At 36.6% G+C, this 20,677-nt stretch overlaps 2 protein-coding genes across 2 annotated transcripts; both read right to left on the reverse strand.

The window, feature by feature from the left end:
* Nucleotides 1–6,513: 6,513 nt before the first annotated feature.
* On the reverse strand, nt 6,514–8,803 carry LOC142541906 (uncharacterized). Its single transcript, XM_075648356.1, has 5 exons — nt 8,647–8,803; nt 8,314–8,499; nt 7,803–8,016; nt 7,493–7,706; nt 6,514–6,912 (listed from the first exon to the last, which is right to left on the reverse strand). The coding sequence occupies exons 1-5, from the start codon at nt 8,801–8,803 to the stop codon at nt 6,514–6,516; spliced, it is 1,170 nt and encodes a 389-aa protein (XP_075504471.1).
* Nucleotides 8,804–9,116: 313 nt separating this feature from the next.
* LOC142541907 (uncharacterized) lies at nt 9,117–9,818 on the reverse strand. The gene has a single exon (XM_075648357.1). It carries the CDS (start codon nt 9,816–9,818, stop codon nt 9,117–9,119), a length of 702 nt encoding a protein of 233 aa, XP_075504472.1.
* Nucleotides 9,819–20,677: the final 10,859 nt, after the last annotated feature.

Genomic DNA, 20,677 nt, shown 5'->3' on the forward strand with positions numbered 1-20,677 from the left:
ACTCTGATATAAGTTGACTTACATTTGGAAATTTACTTATCGAAGATAAGCTTCCGACTTAAGATGAAATGTTTGATTCGAGGATAATAAATTATTTGTGAAAATATGAGATAAGAATTATATAAGTTTTGATATTCAGATATAAAAGTTGATTTTTATGTCAATAATTAACGGTATGGACATTTACATTTGGGATATTAAGCGATAAATTTAAATATGTAATATTTTAGAATATTTAATAAAGGTAAGAAACAATAACTTAAGTTAAGAAATTAAGGTCATTACCTTAGGTAAATAAAAGGAGTTATGAGATATTGGTGGACATCGAGGAAAAGTGTAGCATGCATAATAGGTTCTGACTCTTCTTATAGTAAAAAGAAAAATAGGGGAAAGATTTGTGGAGAAAGACATCCAACGAAACTTGTTTGTATTAAAGCATGTTAGGCTCATAGTTTTGATTAAAGATAGATTTAGTAAAAGAATAATTTCTTGAGGAATTAGTTTCTTCCGTACAAGGTTGAAAGAAATTTTAACTAGGTTATTGGGACTTAGGTCAATAGGTTGATAAGGAGTTATGTTTTAAGATTCTATATTGGTTTTAAGTTTTGAGATATTAATCTGATAATTTTAAGATAGAATAAAATGAGTATGGATACACATATATTCAGTGCCGATTTTATTTAGTGTACTACGGTAAATTTCAACGTCATTCTGAGAATTGGTTGGTTGGACAAGAATCATACAATGGTAGATGGTCGGGGTAAGAATGCCAAACTCCAATCCAAGAATAAATCATATTTTATGGCAAGGATAAGGAACAGAAATCCTTCCTTTCTGCTTCTCAGATCTAGAAAAGCATGGAGTATGGCGAAGAAGTCTAACTAACAATAATGAGAGAAGCAAAAGAAGGAATTAAGCTCAAGATATAAAATATTCTTGTGGTAGGGAGTTTCGGAAAGGTTACTTTTAATTATCTCAGACTGTGAAGTAGAATTCGAAAGTAACTTGATAGCTCGTGCTACACTAAAATCTAAGGAACCCTAGACAATGGCTTCAGCTGAACTCAAGAAGCTAAAAGGTCGATTCCAAGATTTGTTAGACAAAAACAAATCAGACCAAGTGTCTTTCCTTTAGGAGCTTCAGTTTTATTGACAGAAAAGAATGGTGAAAGCACAAGATAGTGTGTTGATCTACAAAGAACTCAATAAGATCAAGAACAAATGTCATATTTCAAGAATAGATGACATTTTTCTATCAGTTAAAAGGAGCTAAGATCTTTTTGAAGCTCTATCTAAGGTCAGACTACCCCAATTGAAGGCCAAGGCAGAGAATATTCCTAAAACAGCCCACAAAAAATAATAATAATAAAAAGGTATGGATACTATGAGTTCACGATAATACCTTTTGGCCTGACCAATGCTCCAACAACATTCATAGAACTCATGAACAGAGTGTTAAAGAAAATTCCTCGACAAGTTTGTGGTAGCATTTATTGATAACATTCTTGAATATTCAACAAGTGAGTAAGACCGCAAGAAAGATCTTCGTCTTGCTCTACCGATGCTCAGAGGAAAATAACTAAATACTAAATTTAAGAAATGTGAATTTTGATACAAAAAAAAAAATTTCACATTCTTCGGTCATATAATCTCTAAAATGGGCATATCAATGGATCACCAATAAGGTTGAGGCAATCATAGACTGGCCTTGATCGAATACTGGAATAGAAATTTGAAGTTTTTGGGATTAGTTGGCTATTAAGAAAATGTGTTGAAGGATTTTCTTCTGCTCACCAAGCTCACTCAGAAGAACTCTAAATTCAATTAGAGTGAAGAATGTGAGAAGAGTTTTTAGATCTTGAAAAAGAAACTAGTTTCTACGCTAGTATTAGTACTTCCCGAAGAAGGCAAGAATTTCAGAATTTACAATGATGCATCAAAAGAGGATTGTGATGTGTTCTCATTCAAGAGGGCAAGTAATTGCCTATGCAACGATGAAATTAAAATCATGTGAGCAAAATTATCCAACACATGATAGTGAATTAGCCACAATTATATTTGAGCCAAAGATCCAGAGAATCAATTTCTTTAGTGGCAAATGTGTGAAATTTATCGATCATCAAAGCCTCAAATACTGTTCACACAAAAGGAATTAAACATGAGGCACAGATGGTGGATCAAACTATTGAAGATATTTTAGGGCGTGTGCCATGGACCTCGGAGGAATTAAATAAACACCCCCCTTGATTGAATTTGTCGATAACAATAATTATCATTGAAGTATTGAAATCAGAGAGAAAGCTATCATGGTACTTGAATTGTTGATAAAGTAGCTATTATCAAGGAAAAACGCAAGGCAGCTCATGATCGACAAAAGAGCTGGGCTGATTTAAAGTGAAAACCGTTGGAGTTTGAAATCGGTGAGAAAGCTTACGATAACGTTTCCCTATGAAAAGAGTGGTTCGATTCAGAAAATCTAGAAATCTAACTACAAGGTATGTCGACCCTTCATAATACTGGGAAAAGTGGGAAACCTAGCTTATCGGCTGGCTTTACCACCAGGCATGTCAAGGATTGACAACGTCTTCCACGTCTCACAGCTAAGGAAGTATGTCTCAGATCCAAGTCAGAATTTTAAAGTTGCATCGCTACTAAACGAAGGAAAGAAGTCCCTATTCGAATAGTGGACACCAAAGACCAAGTGCTGAGACGCTAAACAATTCCATATGTCAAGATACAAAGGTCAAATCATATGTAATGAGAAGCAACTTGGGAATTTGAAGAAAGTATGCGCACCCGGCACCCTCATCACTTTATTGATCTAGCTAACTAAAGTTTCGAGGACGAAACTTCCAATAAGGAGGGTGGGATGTGAGAACCCGGATCTTTCGAAGCAAAGCACCTCAAAAAGCTCGGGAAGTAGCTCAAAAATAAGCCGAGGCAATGCTAAACCTTGAGAATTGAGTGTACGTCACTCGGAAGAGGAAACCCTTAGCTCATAAGCTAAAACCCTCAGCTCAAGGAATCTCCAAGATTCTTGGAAAAGAAACCCTCAGCTCAAAAGCTAAAACCCTCAGCTCAAGGAAGCTCATTTATTCTTGGGGAGAAAACCCCTAGCTCATGAGCTCGATCTTTCAGCTCAAAGTAGCTCAACTATGCTTGTCCTAAAAAGGCCAAAAAGAGAGCTAAAGGAGGAGTTAAAGGTTTGGACAAACTTAGTATGCAAGAAATGACCATTGAGATAACCAATGAAGGAGCTAAGGGAGGAGCTAAGAGGCTAGGACAAATTTATGGTGCAAGGAATGACTCTTGGTGCTTGGCATATCTTTGACCACCATTATGATCATCATTACTCCATTCTTGGAGGCCAAGAAATCAGCCAAATGGCTAGGTGGAAAGCCTTTCTTTCTCCTATAAATACCACCTCAAGGTTGGAAGAAAAGCACACCAAAAAGCACTCTCAAATTTCGGCCAAAGGAGAGCAAGGAAGAGGAGGAAATTCTTGTAGTGCAGGCGATCAAAATTTACGTCGAAGTGCTGCTAAAAATTGTGTCTCAGTCTGCTCGAAGGAATAATCGAAGTGCTGCGCGATTGAAGATCGTATTTGTTAAAGTCACGATGAAGTGCTGCTCAACTTTCGAGAGGAACTTTGTACGAGAATCAGTAAGTGGGTTTTTGATATGTATATTCGTTTGTATTTTTAAATCTTGAATATATAAGTTATGACATGCATGAATGTGTGTCCTCATTTTCGAAAACAGCATGATGTCCGTCTTTTAAAATTTTGATCGATTATGTGTTTTCTTCTATGTTTCGAAATTATTTGATTCCGCTGAATCCGTTGAAACTCTGATATCTGAAACTTCTGATAAGTTCTGTCTGATAAGTTCTGTCTGTTAATTCTGAAATCTTTGTTACACTGTTACGATTCAATTTGAAATGGGACGAGAATTGTGATTCTGTCTGGCCCAAAATGGTGGGTATAAAACCATTTATGTCTGGCCCCCACCGGTGGGTATAAAACCGTGTTCTGGCCTCACCCCTTAGAGGACTAACATATTGGGGACAATTTGACCATGGAAATGAGATGAGTAACAGTGTTCTGTCCGTTCCGATCTGTTCTGTTCTGAATTGTTCTGATCTGTTTCTGAATTGCTCTGAATCGTCTGATAACCTCTGTCTCATATTTGTTTAGTTTCTGTTATGATGAGTTAAAAGTAATAAGATTTGAAAGTTTGTTAAAGAAATGTTTTAAGAAAACTAAGTTCTCTATATGTATCGTTGGAAATCGATCGATCCCCCACTTGTTGAGTGTTTCCCAAAACACTCACCCCTTACAAATTTCAGATTAAAATGAAGAGCAATTGAATGAGGATGAACAAGAAGCCTTCTGGGGATGGTAGCCGATGAGCAAGATACAAGAAAACAAGACTTTATTTTCCTTTTGTTCAGTTTCCGCATTTGCAACTCTGATGTATTTTTATTCTGTTGTCAATGTAAAGACAATGTTTTATTTATGAAAAAGACTGGTTTTTGGCATTTCGATACGAGGTTTAATTGTTTTCAAGTAATTGTTAAACAATGCCGGATGTCATAGACGCTTCGGACACGGGGCGTGACATCATCTACTCCAAATACAAAGTTTTCCCCCGTGAGGTCAAGAAGAAATTCAAATTCAGGTGACTACAACAGATAATATTCTATCATAAAGGGTTTTTGATCTATTGTTGTGTTCATGACTCCAGGATATTCTACAAAAGGGAATGGTACATACTGTGGAATATTTTTAGTCAAACTACTACTCCGGTTTCAAATGTGTTAGTGATGAGTGTCACGCCCCGAAACTCGAGATTGACACCGACGTTGTTCATCAACCACACAATCGAAAAACAACCAGCCTCGTAGCACAGTATAAACCGAAATCAGTTTATTTCATAAATTCGCAAAAACAACCATTGTCTTTACAACTGAATAAATTGAATATATTGCGGAAGCGTTTACAATTAAAATAAACCTACTAAAATTCTCAAATCCTTGCAGCAAAATTCTCGAAATTTAAATAATTTTACCAGCCCCAAAATTGATCCGACTCTTCTTCCTCAACCTGTTCCTCTGATTTATCTTCGGCTTTATCTGGGAAGGTTGTAAGGGGTGAGTATTTTGGGAAATACTCAGCAAGTGGGGGCCGTTCGAGTACACAACAACATGCATATAAAATTCGAAATACGTACACACACACACCATGCATAAATTGACTCATACCACATTCGTATCCTTGACCTGACACTGAGATTCCTCTACTTTCAATGGTTTACTGACGTCAGTCCCTACTTTTTATTCCTCTAAGGGGGCGAGGCCGGATCGGTTATATCCCCACCGTATGAGGGTCATATCATAGTTGGTATTCCCTCCCATATCAAGTTGAATCCTCACAGTGTCAACACAAAACTCATGCACAAATTGTAGCCAGAAGGGGTAGAAGAAGAATTGTACTCGACCGAAATTTCGAAAATACCAAAAATTCATACACCGAAATTACACATTTATAACAAGCCCACTTACCTTAGATATCGTAGAAAACGTGAATAGAGGGAATTCCTGCACTGGAATTTCGAACCCTAGCTTCGGGGTGGGACTGCAGCAGCGCTTCGCTTCTTCGCACACTGAGAGAGCAAGCTCTCGAAAATCCTAAGAAAACTAGGAGAGGAGCTCGAAAATTTGGAGTAGAAATGGTGTGAATTTTAGAGTCATAGGCCCTCCTATTTATAGGGGTTGGCTGCTATCTCGATCGAGTTTATCCGCGCATTTGAATTGAATCAAATCTTCATCTAGAATCGTAATCTAAATCTAAATATTTATTCCTAATCCTGGATGATAAATTTCGAAATCTTGATATCCTTCCCTTGGATAAATTTCGAAATTATGCTATGTCCAGCCTGAAAAATTTTGACTTCTGTGTCTAATTTCCAATATTCGGTAGACTTTTTATTTCCCAATTATATTTCTTAAATCCCAAAATTTTGCTGACTTAAACCCGAAATTTAGTAGTATTTTTCCACAAATAAGATTTTGATTATTTTCCTAAAATCCTGGTAATTAAATCTTTCCCAAGCTGCATTTATCGTGTAAACTTTTCCCTTTATCTATGATTTTCGAAAATTCCCTAATATTCTTTCAATATTATTTTCGAAAATCCCATGATAAAATCCTCAAGATTTTTAGTTCCAAGATTGGGTTATCTTCTTGCTTAAATCTTTATCCAGGTATATCAAATCTTAGATCTATATCCGGTAAAATTCTACATATCTCAAATTCCGAAAAAAATATACACGATATTATTTAAATTCTTGAGTTTCAAAAAATGCCACATCACAAATTCCGAAAATCTCGCAAATCTTGGTACAAAATATTATCATGATAAAATCTAAAATCCTGGATTTTACATCCCTCCCTCCTTATGGGAAGTTTCGTCCTCGAAACTTGGGTTGGCTTGGTCTCCGAAGAGGTATGGGTACTAGTTCCTCATCCTTTCTTCCAGCTCCCATGTGGCTTCTCTTTCAGTGTGGTTAGACCATTGCACCTTGACGTAGGGAATGATTCGTGGCCTTAGTACTTGGTCTTTGGTGTCCACGACTCTAATGGGAACTTTTTCGTACTTCAACTCTTCTCCCAAGTTACTTTCGATTATGAGCGGTTCTACTTCCAACACGTGTCTTGGATCCGAGATGTATTTCCGTAGCTGGGATACGTGGAAAACATTATGAATTCTTGACATGTTTGGCGGCAGTGCCAATCTGTATGCCAGTGTACCCACCTTTTCCAGAATTTCGAAGGGTCCTACATAACGGGGGTTCAGCTTCCCAGCTTTGCTGAATCGGACAACTCCTTTCATAGGCGAGACTTTTACGTAGGCCTTATCGCCCACGTTAAATTCCACTGGCCTTATTTTCAGATCTGCCCAACTCTTTTTTTCGGTCTTGAGCTGCCTTGAGTTTTTCTCGGACAACTGTAACCTTGTCTACTGTTATCTGTACGAGCTCGGGTCCTACTACTGCTTTTTCTCCCACTTCATCCCAATAAAGTGGTGATCAACATTTCCTTCCATAAAGAGCTTCGTATGGGGCCATTCCGATGCTGCTGTGATAGCTGTTGTTGTAAGCAAACTCAATTAAAGGTAGATGAGTGCTCCAATTGCTACTGAATTCAAGAGTGCATGCTCGCAGCATATCTTCCAAAGTTTGGATGGTTCTCTCCGTTTGTCCATCGGTTTGAGGATGATAGGCCGTACTTAGGGTTACTTTCGTTCCCATGGCCTCTTGAAAGCTCTTCCAAATGCGCGAGACGAACCTTGGGTCCCTGTCAGACAGGATGCTCACTGGTACTCCATGAAGTCTTACAATATTGTCCATGTACAGTGTAGCTAATTTGTCCAGATTGTAGTTCATACGGACGGGTAGGAAGTGTGCAGATTTTGTAAGTCTATCTACAATTACCCATATTCCGTCCTGACCTTGCCTTGACTTTGGTAATCCTACCACAAAGTCCATGGAGATGTGCTCCCATTTCCACTCGGGTATCTCCAAAGGTTGCAATAATCCTCCAGGTTGCTGGTGCTCTGCTTTGACCTGGTGACACACTTGGCATTTTGAGACAAATTCTGCCACATCTCTTTTCATTCCATTCCACCAAAAATTACCCTTAAGGTCCCTGTACATTTTTGTACTGCTTGGATGGACTGAAAACTTGGACTTGTGTGCTTCTGATAGTATTTCTTGGCGAAGGTTATCGCTGTCTGGTACGCACAGTCGTCCATTCATCCATAGGACTCCCTTGTCATCAATTTGTAGATCTTGAGACTTCCCGCTTTTGACTTGCTCCTTAAGTTTCTTTAGCTCGGGGTTTCGGTCCTGATTTAACTTGACGGTCTCCTGCAGGCATGGCTGGGCCGAGAGGGAAGCTAGAGTGATCTTGCCTCCATTTTTCCGACTCAGAGCATCGGCCACTTTGTTCGCTTTACCTGGATGGTAACTTGTAGTCAAGTCGTAATCCTTCAATAGTTCGATCCATCGCCTTTGCCTCATGTTTAGTTCTTTTTGGGTGAACAAGTACTTGAGACTCTGGTGATCTGTGAAAATTTCGCACTTGGCACCATAGAGATAGTGCCTCCAAATTTTTAAGGCAAATGCAACTGCTGCTAACTCAAGATCATGCGTAGGGTAGTTCTTTTTGTGCGGTTTCAACTGCCTTGACGCATAGGCGATCACTCTTCCCTCTTGCATGAGTACGCATCCCAGACCTTCCTTAGATGCGTCACTGTAGATGGTGAATTCCTTATCTTCAGTAGGTAAGATTAGCACTGGCGTGGATGCAAGTTTTTCTTTCAATGTCTGAAAACTTTTCTCGCAACCTTCGTCCCAGATGAACTTGGAATTCTTCTGAGTGAGCTTAGTCAGTGGTATAGCTATGGAAGAAAAACCTTCGACGAACTTCCTGTAATAACCTGCCAGTCCAAGAAAGCTCCTGATGTCTGTGGCGTTCTTAGGTTTTGGCCACTCTGTAATTGCCTCAACTTTCTTGGGATCCACTGATACTCCTGCTTCCGAGATCACATGTCCTAAAAAGGATACACTCTTAAGCCAGAACTCACATTTCTTAAACTTAGCATATAGCTCTTTCTCCCTCAGTGTCTGTAGTGCAAGGCGGAGGTGCTCTTCATGTTCTTCCTTGTTGGGAGAATAAATGAGGATGTCATCAATAAATACCACTACGAACCGGTCCAGAAATGGTTTGAACACTCTGTTCATTAGGTCCATAAAGGCTGCAGGCGCATTGGTCAACCCAAAAGGCATCACTATGAACTCATAATGCCCATATCTTGTCCGAAAAGCTGTTTTGGAGATATCTTCAGTCCTGACCTTCAGTTGGTGGTATCCAGTCCTCAGATCCAATTTAGAAAAGACTGCGGCTCCCTTGAGCTAGTCAAATAGATCGTCTATCCTCGGAAGAGGGTACTTGTTCTTGATAGTGATCTTGTTCAGTTCCCTATAGTCGATGCACAATCTCATACTCCCATCTTTCTTCTTCACAAAAAGTACTGGCACTCCCCATGGGGACACACTAGGTCGAATTTGTTTTTTGTCCAGCAATTCTTGGAGTTTGTGCCATCCTGTAAGGTGCTTTAGAGACTGGTACTGCACCAGGAACCAGATTAATTTCGAACTCAACTTCGCGGTCCGGAACTGTCCCTGGGAGTTCTTCTGGGAAAACATCCGGGAACTCACATACTATTGGGATGTCTTCTATCCTCATTTCGACTTCTCCTTGCACTTCGTTGATCATTGCTAGATAGGTGTCTTCTCCAGATTTCATGGCCTTCCATGCCTGGGAAGCGGAAAGGAGTGATTTTCGTCTCTTGGATTTACCATGATACACGATCTCTGCCTGATTTGGGGTTCGGAGCTTAACTCTTTTCCCTTTACAGTCCACTATGGCATTATTACTGGCTAACCAATCCATCCCTAGACTGATGTCGAAATCGACCATAACCAATTGTATCAAGTCGGCACTGAAAGTCTGATTAGCGATACCGATCTTACAATCCTTGTGAATTTCATGAGTTTCTATGGTCTTACTCGTAGGTGTGGCTATCCGAAAAGGTTCAGTTAGAGATTCGGGCTTAAGTCCTACTTTCTTAGCAAACCTTTTAGACACAAAAGAGTGTGTAGCACCACAGTCAAACAATGCATAAGCAGGTACTTTTTGAAGTAAGATGGTACCTGATACGACTTCATTGGCGTCGTCCGCCTCTTCTTGGTTCATAGCGAACACCCTGGCATTAGGCTTATTCTCCTTTGGTTTGTTGGGGTTAGCTCCCACATTCGGCCCAGTTCCCTTGTTGGGCCCAGCTGCTTGGTTGGCGGCCGTAGGACAATCTGCGATCCTGTGCCCTGCTTTCCCACATCCGAAGCACGCACCACTGGCTCTTCGACATTCCCCGGGGTGTCTGAAACCGCACTTCGGGCATGGCTTGGGTCCTTGATGGTTGGCCGCTGAGGTTTACCCTGAGGAAGGTCCGCCTGATTGGTTTGGCTTTCTGAACTTCTGACTGCCTTGAGAAGACTGACCGGCATGGGGTCGCTTGTTCTTATTTTCTCCCTCCCTGCGGCGGATGTCGGTTTCAGCTCGGATAGCTGCGCCCATAAGATCTGCAAAATTGGCGGGCTGATAAACTGCTAAGGCATGACTGGATTCTACTGTTTAATCCTCTCTTGAAGCGGTGCAGCTTCAAAACTTTGTCCGCCATGATGGCCGGAGCATAAGATCCAAGGGCATTAAACTGAGACGTGTACTCCACTACTGACATGTTTGGAGCTTGAGTGAGATTTTTAAAGTCACTTAACTTCTGCAATCTGACTTCTGCCGGGTAGTACTGTTTCAGAAATGTTTCTCGGAAGTGTCGCCATGTGATTGGTCTAGCAGCGATCATGGCTGGCGAGACTGCTTCCCACCATTTAGCTGCTCTGTCTTCCTGGAAAGGCACAATCACATCCACTTTGAGTGCCTCGGGGACTTCCAAAAGCCTTAACTGAGTCTCGACACTCTTTAGCCTACTCTGTCCAACTTCGGGATCAGCGTCCCCTCTGAATATCGGACATCTGTTCTTTCGGAGGGATTCATAATGAAATTTGATTCCATTCGGTGGTGGTGGTGGTGGTGGTTGATTGGCATTTGGGTTTCCCAACCCTTGCAGTGTTGTCGCCACTATGGTGGCTATGGCCATAAGATCAGCTCGGCTTAGATTAACTGCAGGCGGTGGTCCATTCTCCTGTCGATTCTCCTGTCTCTCTTCGCGATCGGCATTAGCGTAACGCGGGTTGCGGTTTTGCCTTGGGGGTCTGCCGGCCATTTCCTACATTTGCAAGTTCTAAAAATTGGTACGAGTAGGTTCATGCAATAGATTGCGCAGAAGTAAATTGAAATCAATGGAACAAATAAAATATTTTATTGATTTCTCAAACAGGAAAATAAATGAACATGATCAATCTAAATAAATAAATGTACTGAAAAAAAGAAAATGTAGCAACAACGGAAATACTACAAAAAGAAATGGTCCACTAAACGTTCTAATCTGCTATCTCGCCATTTCATGAAACAATAAAGAAATGAAACGCTCAGAATATCAAAAATAGGATAAAATAAATATCAAGAACTAATAGAGCAAGGTATCGAAATTTATATGTATTTTTCGAAAATTTCCGAAAATAGGAGGTTAAAGCTGGCCGGTTGACTCGATGATTCTGCCGAGTTGACTCGCTGGGTTGACTCGCCGGAGTACGGTCAGAGCAGAGGCGTATGTCAGCGACGGGGTAGGGGTTACGGAACCGGTGACGGCATGGCCAGAATCGGTCGGAAAACTGCCTAATTTGGCTGGAACTCGCTCAAAATCGGTCAACTCCCTTGAAATTGGGCGTTTTTGATTTCTTGATCCGATCCCAAAATTGATTGTTGAGAAACGTTACCCATGGATTGTGTATCATTTGTGTAAAATTAATTTAAAATCGGAGTGGGATTGGTAGGGTAATTGGACAAAACAATATTCGGCGTTTAAGGTTTACACGCCTTATTTCTTATATCTGAAATTACGGCTTCACCCTAACACTAAATCTGAAATTGGTTGAGGGCTATTATTCGTTTCGTCGAGACAATTTCGGAACTGGTCTCCGATCGAACACACGTTACCGGAATCGGCCGGAATCGGTGGAAAAGCTCGGCGGCGCACGTAAGGTGATGTTTGGCCGAAATCCAAATTTTTTTTTTTTGAAACTCGATTCTTTCACTCGGATTTTAAACCTGGCGGCTCTGATACCACTTAAATGTCACGCCACGAAACTCGAGATTGACACCGGCGTTGTTCATCAACCACACAATCGAAAAACAACCAGTCTCGTAGCACAGTATAAACCGAAATCAGTTTATTTCATAAATTCGCAAAAACAACCATTGTCTTTACAACTGAATAAATTGAATATATTGCGGAAGCGTTTACAATTAAAATAAACCTACTAAAATTCTCAAATCCTTGCAGCAAAATTCTCGAAATTTAAATAATTTTACCAGCCCCAAAATTGATCCGACTCTTCTTCCTCAACCTGTTCCTCTGATTTATCTTCGGCTTTATCTGAGAAGGTTGTAAGGGGTGAGTATTTTGGGAAATACTCAGCAAGTGGGGGCCGTTCGAGTATACAACAACATGCATATAAAATTCGAAATACGTACACACACACACCATGCATAAATTGACTCATACCACATTCGTATCCTTGACCTGACACTGAGATTCCTCTACTTTCAATGGTTTACTGACGTCAGTCCCTACTTTTTATTCCTCTAAGGGGGCGAGGCCGGATCGGTTATATCCCCACCGTATGAGGGTCATATCATAGTTGGTATTCCCTCCCATATCAAGTTGAATCCTCACAGTGTCAACACAAAACTCATGCACAAATTGTAGCCAGAAGGGGTAGAAGAAGAACTGTACTCGACCGAAATTTCGAAAATACCAAAAATGCATACACCGAAATTACACATTTAAAACAAGCCCACTTACCTTAGATATCGTAGAAAACGTGAATAGAGGGAATTCCTGCACTGGAATTTCGAACCCTAGCTTCGGGGTGGGACTGCAGCAGCGCTTCGCTTCTTCGCACACTGAGAGAGCAAGCTCTCGAAAATCCTAAGAAAACTAGGAGAGGAGCTCGAAAATTTGGAGTAGAAATGGTGTGAATTTTAGAGTCATAGGCCCTCCTATTTATAGGGGTTGGCTGCTATCTCGATCGAGTTTATCCGCGCGTTTGAATTGAATCAAATCTTCATCTAGAATCGTGATCTAAATCTAAATATTTATTCCTAATCCTGGATGATAAATTTCGAAATCTTGATATCCTTCCCTTGGATAAATTTCGAAATTATGCTATGTCCAGCCTGAAAAATTTTGACTTCTGTGTCTAATTTCCAATATTCGGTAGACTTTTTATTTCCCAATTATATTTCTTAAATCCCAAAATTTTGCTGACTTAAACCCGAAATTTAGTAGTATTTTTCCACAAATAAGATTTTGATTATTTTCCTAAAATCCTGGTAGTTAAATCTTTCCCAAGCTGCATTTATCGTGTAAACTTTTCCCTTTATCTATGATTTTCGAAAATTCCCTAATATTCTTTCAATATTATTTTCGAAAATCCCATGATAAAATCCTCAAGATTTTTAGTTCCAAGATTGGGTTATCTTCTTGCTTAAATCTTTATCCAGGTATATCAAATCTTAGATCTATATCCGGTAAAATTCTGCATATCTCAAATTCCGAAAAAAATATACACGATATTATTTAAATTCTTGAGTTTCAAAAAATGCCACATCACAAATTCCGAAAATCTCGCAAATCTTGATACAAAATATTATCATGATAAAATCTAAAATCCTGGATTTTACAATGAGAGGAGCTGTGGTCTCATTACCTTGATTTGTGTAAGATGGATCGACAACACCTGGTTCCATTCCTTGGATAGATTGATAAACTAGTTCACGCCCATGCATGATTAATTGGTCAATGTGGATCGAAGGGTATGATACTCCTTTTAAGAAACTAATAAAACCTCGGTCATAGAATTTTTGCATGTCTAGTAAATATATAGGGTACGGTCTCTTTCATATATTACATGACTAAAATCTCCCTGATATGCTAGATTATCAGCCCTTATCTGTTCTTCAACAAATCTATGAAAAGTTTCCGTTGTTTCAAAGGTTTCAAAATGCTCCCGATACATATTCACTAGGCATTTCAAATCCGAGTTTTGTTTGCTTAATTTTGCTATTTCTTCCTCCATTTATTTGATAATTATAGTTTGTTTTTTCCTTGATGTCCCACTAGACTCCGTCATCCTGAAAGGAGACATTTCAATTATGAGGAAAACATAAAGATTAACATATGACATTATAATTAACCTTAGGCTCATGTCTCTAGACTCTAAGAAACTTGGCTCTGATACCACATCTGTAACGCCCAGTTTAGGAATTCATAATTATTTTCTTACTAAGTGCCACATTTTCTACAATATTTATTTATTTAACTTCTATATTTATTTTCACCATTAGAAAAATATATTGTAGATAAAATTTAAATATTTTCTACTATTATTAAAAGATTATATACAAATATTTACATTCTTATTTCAAATATGTACAGTTATTTTACAACGAAAGTTTAACATTTATTTATAAACAGATCATCACAACTTTCAAATGCTCTTATTTCAGCTTCAGTTATTTTCCTGCTGTTCCAATTCTGGGATTCATGTGTCTGGAAATTACAATAGACGAAAAAAACAGAGAGTTAATTCTTTGAGGACTTAGTAAGTTTAAATTAGTATATAGCTTTTAAATAAGTTAAAATAGCGCTTGATAATAATTATGCATGAAGTAATAGGCATAACAAATTAGATGTTAAGAATGCTATGAAATGTTTAAATTACTAAGAATAATAAATAAAATGAAAATTTGATAAATTAACATTGGTGGCTCTAATTGAGCACTTATAAGATCATTTTACGAGCCGAGTGAACCATTCTCCGGATCGAAATATTCGGTATGCGTTGTTCAGATGAACCATATACCCGGGACTTTTGACCCGTTTTTCATTGGACTCACTTTCCGGGCCGAAGGCACATAGTCCAGTGGACTCAATTTTCGTACCGAAATCCGTTGTCCATGACTCCATTCATTAATGATATATCACTCCGTTCATAAAAATGCAAGAAAATATATCAGTAATCGAATGAATTGTGAATGATATTTGAACATTAAATAAATGCTATTGAAATTTCCAGGCCAAATGCCAAAGGCTTTAATAGAAGAATGAATAGTAATTTCCTCACCTGATAACTTATAGTTTAGGCTTGATTAGTAATCCGAATTGTTGGAGCAAGTCCTAAAAATATATTATAAATGATATTTATACGTTAGAGTTTTAAGTTAATAGCTGATCATTTCCAGATTATTTTTTGTTCAAAATTTAACCCGATTGATTTTACTTAAGTTCGCAAAATTCATATTAATTAGAAAATATCTCTAAACAGTACGAAAGTTTTCCAAAAAGTCCGAAATATCACCAGGAAGGTCCGGCCACCGAAAAACCGATGATACGGCGTCACGTCACGCACCGACAGATCCGGCGCCTGACTGGCCTTTCGGCAGTCATGCGCGGCCGGTTTTTTTTCAGCTTATGTAACGTTGTAAGATCTTTAAATCTTATGTTTAAAGTATTTTCAAATTCATAACCGATCAATACCAGATTTAAATATCGTTTTATGAGGAACTAAGGTACTCCGACATTTCGAAAATGTTAGTTCCGTCAATATTTTGGGACGACGGACGGTATGTACCTTATCTGTGGAACAAGAGGTACAACTTTTATGTTCATGTCAACCTCTAGTTTGTTGTGTAACTATAAGAAAGATAAGCGTAGATTACCTAACTTGAAACGGGATTCCGTTGCATTTTTTTGGAATATCTTGTTTTGATTTTCTTATTCTTGATCGATCCTTTTATATCACCTCCAGTACTATATTGCTTTAAGATATGAGTTGAATAGTTGGTGATTTATTGGAATTTTTCGGAAAGGGATGTAGATTTTTCTTCTCTTTTCCTCCTTCCTTTCTTCTTCACTCTTCCGTTTCTTTCTTCTCTCTCTCTCGTTTCTTTCTTCTTGGTTGATTTCTGAATTTGAGGTTGATAAGAGAGATATATAGCCGTGGATTTCATGTTTATCCATATTGATTTTATTTTTTATTAAATAGAAAAATATTATGTTTATCCAAACTTAATATTATTATATTCTTTGAATCCAATTATTATATTACATTAAACCTGTGTATTGAACCTAATTATAAATTATCTTACATTGAACATAATGATTATTGTAATTAATTACTTAACATATATGTTGAGCTTAATTATAGTATTTTATTATATTTTGGGTATTTGGTCTTGGAATGAGAACCTTATAGTACTTGATAAATTTTTAAGTGTATTGTGATGTATTTTAATGTATTTCTAGATACTTTAGACAAATAAAATTTGTACCGAAAAATAATGTGGTAAAAATAATAAAAAGAAAATAATAAAATTTAGTTATACTAATAAAATTTTAAATGCATTTATGCACCTTTGTGTTTAGGGTGTCACCGGTTTAATTCGGGATTAAAACGCAGTAATATGCGATATTTAAAGAATAAATTAAAAGCCATCGATTTAGGCAAAATAAAAATATAAGAAACTTCATATAAGTTTAAATAATTATTTGGAACATGTTAGAGTCAACGGGATTAAGAAAATGTTAAAAACGTGGAAATTTACGTCTAGGGATAAAACGATATTTTTACACCTAAAAATTAGTAAACGTCGTGGCAGTACCCTGAATGCTGTTTTATGTGCTAATATGAATATTTTAAATGTTTATGGATTTTTATGGAATTTTATATGTTAAAATGATCATTTTAAATGCTTATGGAATTTTATAGGTTTAGGGATTTTTATGTCAAAATATTATTTTTAACGTTTATGATGATAAAATGTTATTTTAAATGTTTATGAATTTTTAATATGCTAAAATGTTTAATTTAAACGATTATGGATTTTTATGATAAAATGATAACGTTAAAAGATATGTTGCATGCTTGGTTTAAAAGAAAAATCTTATATGCATGTTTAAATTTTATAAAGTGATGAGAATATGAAACGTTGAAGGAAGTGAAGTAATTGTGACTAATACGTTGATATGTTGGAAATATCGTGAGGGTTATTGTAACGCCCCGAAAATCGAAGGTCCACGCGAACGACATGCACACAAGTTATTAAATTCCTTGTGTATTTCAATTAATTGTTTAAATTTCATAAATTAATTATGTCGTGAGAAAAGTTGAAATTCGATGTTATAATAGTAACAACACTAAGTCATTAAGGGTCTTTTTAAGTTGCGAATTGCAAAATAAGGAATTAGAAGAAAATTTAATTGGGATCAAGGAGACATAAGGATATTCTAGAACTTAAATTTTATCAGGGTAGCTCAACGGAAGCGTGGATTTTAGGATATTTGTACTAAGTCTAAACTTTTGATTATCAAGGATAAGCGAATTTCGAGGACGAAATTCACTCTAAGGGGGGAAGATTGTAACGCCCTGAAAATTTGAAGATCCACGCGAACCACATGCATATGAGTTATTAAATTCCTTCCATATTTCAATTAATTGTTTTAATTTTATAAATTAATTATGTTATGCATATTGACATGTTTAAAATATATTTTTCTACATGGTTACATTAAAATGTATTTCTATAGATTATTCGAGTTGCGATCGAGGAATGGAGACTGAGGGCTGAAAAAAATGTAAAAATATATTTATTAAATAATTAATTTTAGTTATTTAAAATATGGTTGATGCTTTTACATATTTTTGAAAATAAGGAACTTTTAGGTGATTTTTTACGCTGGGACGTAAATTTTATCGGTGTTGGTTTTTCAACAAAAATATGAACGTTTTGGCAACCCGGCTAATAAATTCTAAACTTGTTCAGTAATTAATTAAACTATATAATATACTAAACCACCCAATTAAACCCTTGAACCCCACGCCAAACACAATCAAAATTCTCTCCAAACCCTCCCCTTAATTTACACGGCACGCACTCATTATTTTTTTGAAGAGAAACTTTCGTAAATTCAAGGGAACATCAAAGAAATCGTCTCTTCATCGCTGTTCTTCAATCACCAACGGTTTCTCGTGCGTTTTAAACGCAAAGGCACACCTTAATCTTCATTTTTCTCATCTATCACACCATATTATATGTTTGATGCATGGTTGCATGAAAAATATGAAACACTACCTTGTATTTTCGTTTTTATGACTTATTATTCATAAAACTAGAGTTTTCTTTTTTTAAAACTCTTCATAATGATGCACAAAGGGGCTGCCATGGTAGGGGTACATGAATGGATGTTTTTCCACATGTTTAAGGGTCACTAGATGTATGTTAAAAAGCTGGAAAATATAGGACACTATTATGAACGAAAATTTTATGTTTTATAATCTTAGGGTACGGTTGAAGGGCTAGGCGTGTTTGGGGATGGTAGGTTCGGTCCAGCAGCATGTCATGGGTTTGTTCTAGGTCCTAGTATTGTTGGGTAGAGGCTGGACATGGTGGTTAAGGGCTGGAGTCGAAATTAGCCTAGGTTCGAATCATATTAGGACGAGAACTCTTGGTGCAGAAAAATTCAGTAGCTTCCTAGACGTGTTCAATGGACTTAATGGGCTTGATTTGGGTAGAATATGGTTTAATTAGGTGTTTTTAAGCTTTGGTTCAAGTTCCGTAAATTTTGGTTAAGTTTCGAGTCCATACGAGTCAAAACCGGGAGGTATGCCTAAGTTTAAAAACGAATCGAGGAATCTATCAAAAAGCTAAGTTTAAGCCTAATGAATATTTATGGGAGTGTTTTAAGGTTATATTTTATGTTTGGAATGATTTAGGATGTCGTTTCGAGGTCTAAGGATAAATACAAAAAATTATACTGCTAGGGGTAAAATAGTCATTTTACACCTCGGAAAATAGTAAACGTCATGACAGTGTCTTCAATGCTGTTTTATATGCTACTTTGATTATTTTAAATGTTTATGAATTTTTATGATGTTTATATGATAAAATATTTATTTTAAATGTTTATGGATTTAATATGAAAAAATGTTATTTTTAATTTTTATGGATTTATTATGTGAAAATGTTCTTTTTAAATGTTTATGATTTAATATGTCAGAGTGTTATTTTAAATGTATATGATTTAATATGTCAAAATGTTATTTAAATGTTCATGGATATGTATATGTTAAAATGTTATTTTTAAAATGTTTATGGATTTCATTAGTTAACATGGACATTTAAAAGACATGTTGCATGCTAAAAGAAAAATGTTATATGCATGTTTAAATTTTATAAAGTGATGAGAATATGAAACGTTGAAGGAAGTGAATTAATTGTGACTAATACGATGATATGTTGGAAATATCGTGAGGGTTATGATCCAAGTTGGAGCCCGACGATCGTGTTTCCGTGAATACGAATATGTATACGATGATATGTTAATACGTAAGGCTATGACTCAGTTGACCGGTGAGACTGTTGCTGATGTCCCTCCCGCCCAGTACTGTGGTTACATGTAGATGGATCCATCGCCCAACACTTAGACGTAGATAAACACGAAAGTCATAATTAACGATCTGAATTCAACGAAAGGACAAAGGAATACGTATATGTTGATGATAATATGTATTTGAATATGTTGAAGATGACATGAAAATGTTTATGTTTAAAGTTGATGCATCATTATAAAAATGTTTTTATTTAAAATTTATGCATCATGAAAATGTTTACGAAAATGTTCATGTTCAAGTTTATGCATCTTCATTAAAACGATATTTTAAGTACAATTATTTTTACGGTGCATGTGATCTGTATATTTAGTACTTGTTATCAAGAATATGATGTGTTGAGTTTTTAGACTCACTAGGTGTGATTGATGCAGGTGTTTATGATAATAATGTTAATGGAGGTCTTGATGGTTGACTTTGTTGGACTGAAGGTGCACATAACCCGATGACCGACGCTAGTTTTTCGCACTAGTTATGATTTATGATTTTAACTGATTTTAAAGATATATTTACGATGATTTATTTATGAGTGGTTTTTGAGAGGTTATAGTATGGGCTATATTTTTCAAATGTTATTTTTTGGTTTAGTACAATGTTGGATAATTTTATTCTAAACTATTTTCTTTGGTTTTCAAATTTTAGTTGGTTGATTTATTTTAAAATTATGTCAAAAATATTTTATGTTTCGGCCGAATGCTAAGTGAGGTTTGAAAAAAAAATTTCTAGTACGTTTTAAGAAAACGAATAGCAGACATTTCGGTTGGTATCAGAGCAATGGTTCTGTAAAGGGTTGTGCCACCATCAGTGCCGAGAAGCTCAGTCGTCAAGCCTCAAATTGTAAGTTTACATGCTCTATATGATTTTATGATGTTACCTGCATAATTATATGAATCATGTATTTTCGTCACATGTTTAATAGCGCTATGAGGATATATGATTTATATGCTTTAGAATTTTAATACGTAATACGATATGAATGAAAATTATATGACTTCAACGCATGTTGTCTTTGCGGTGGAATTGGACTATGTTGAATTTTGGGTTTTAGTATTGACATTCTATTTTTTGGGTCATAGGCTAATAGTAAATATTATGAATGCTTTTCGGACACGTAGATTTTCTAAAACAATATTTATGATTCGTGGTTACTACTTGAATTAATTTTTTTGGAATTACTCATAAGTAATAATGATTCGAAGAATGCGAATATCTTTGGAAGTAAGAAAATGTATAAATTGGGATTTTAAGTTTGATGAAAAGTAAGATTAGTTATAGAAATTGATTTTGGGTAAATAAGTTTAAATTTTTTTTCGAAATATATGTCATGGAAAACCTGTAGAAGGAAATTAAGAATGCCAATAATTTTTGGGTTAATCGTAGATTTTCGAAATTAAAGATCAATTGGATAATTTTTGAGGAAATTAA

Source organism: Primulina tabacum, chromosome 4 (genome assembly GCF_025594145.1).
Source record: "Primulina tabacum isolate GXHZ01 chromosome 4, ASM2559414v2, whole genome shotgun sequence".
Classification (NCBI taxonomy): Eukaryota; Viridiplantae; Streptophyta; class Magnoliopsida; order Lamiales; family Gesneriaceae; genus Primulina; species Primulina tabacum.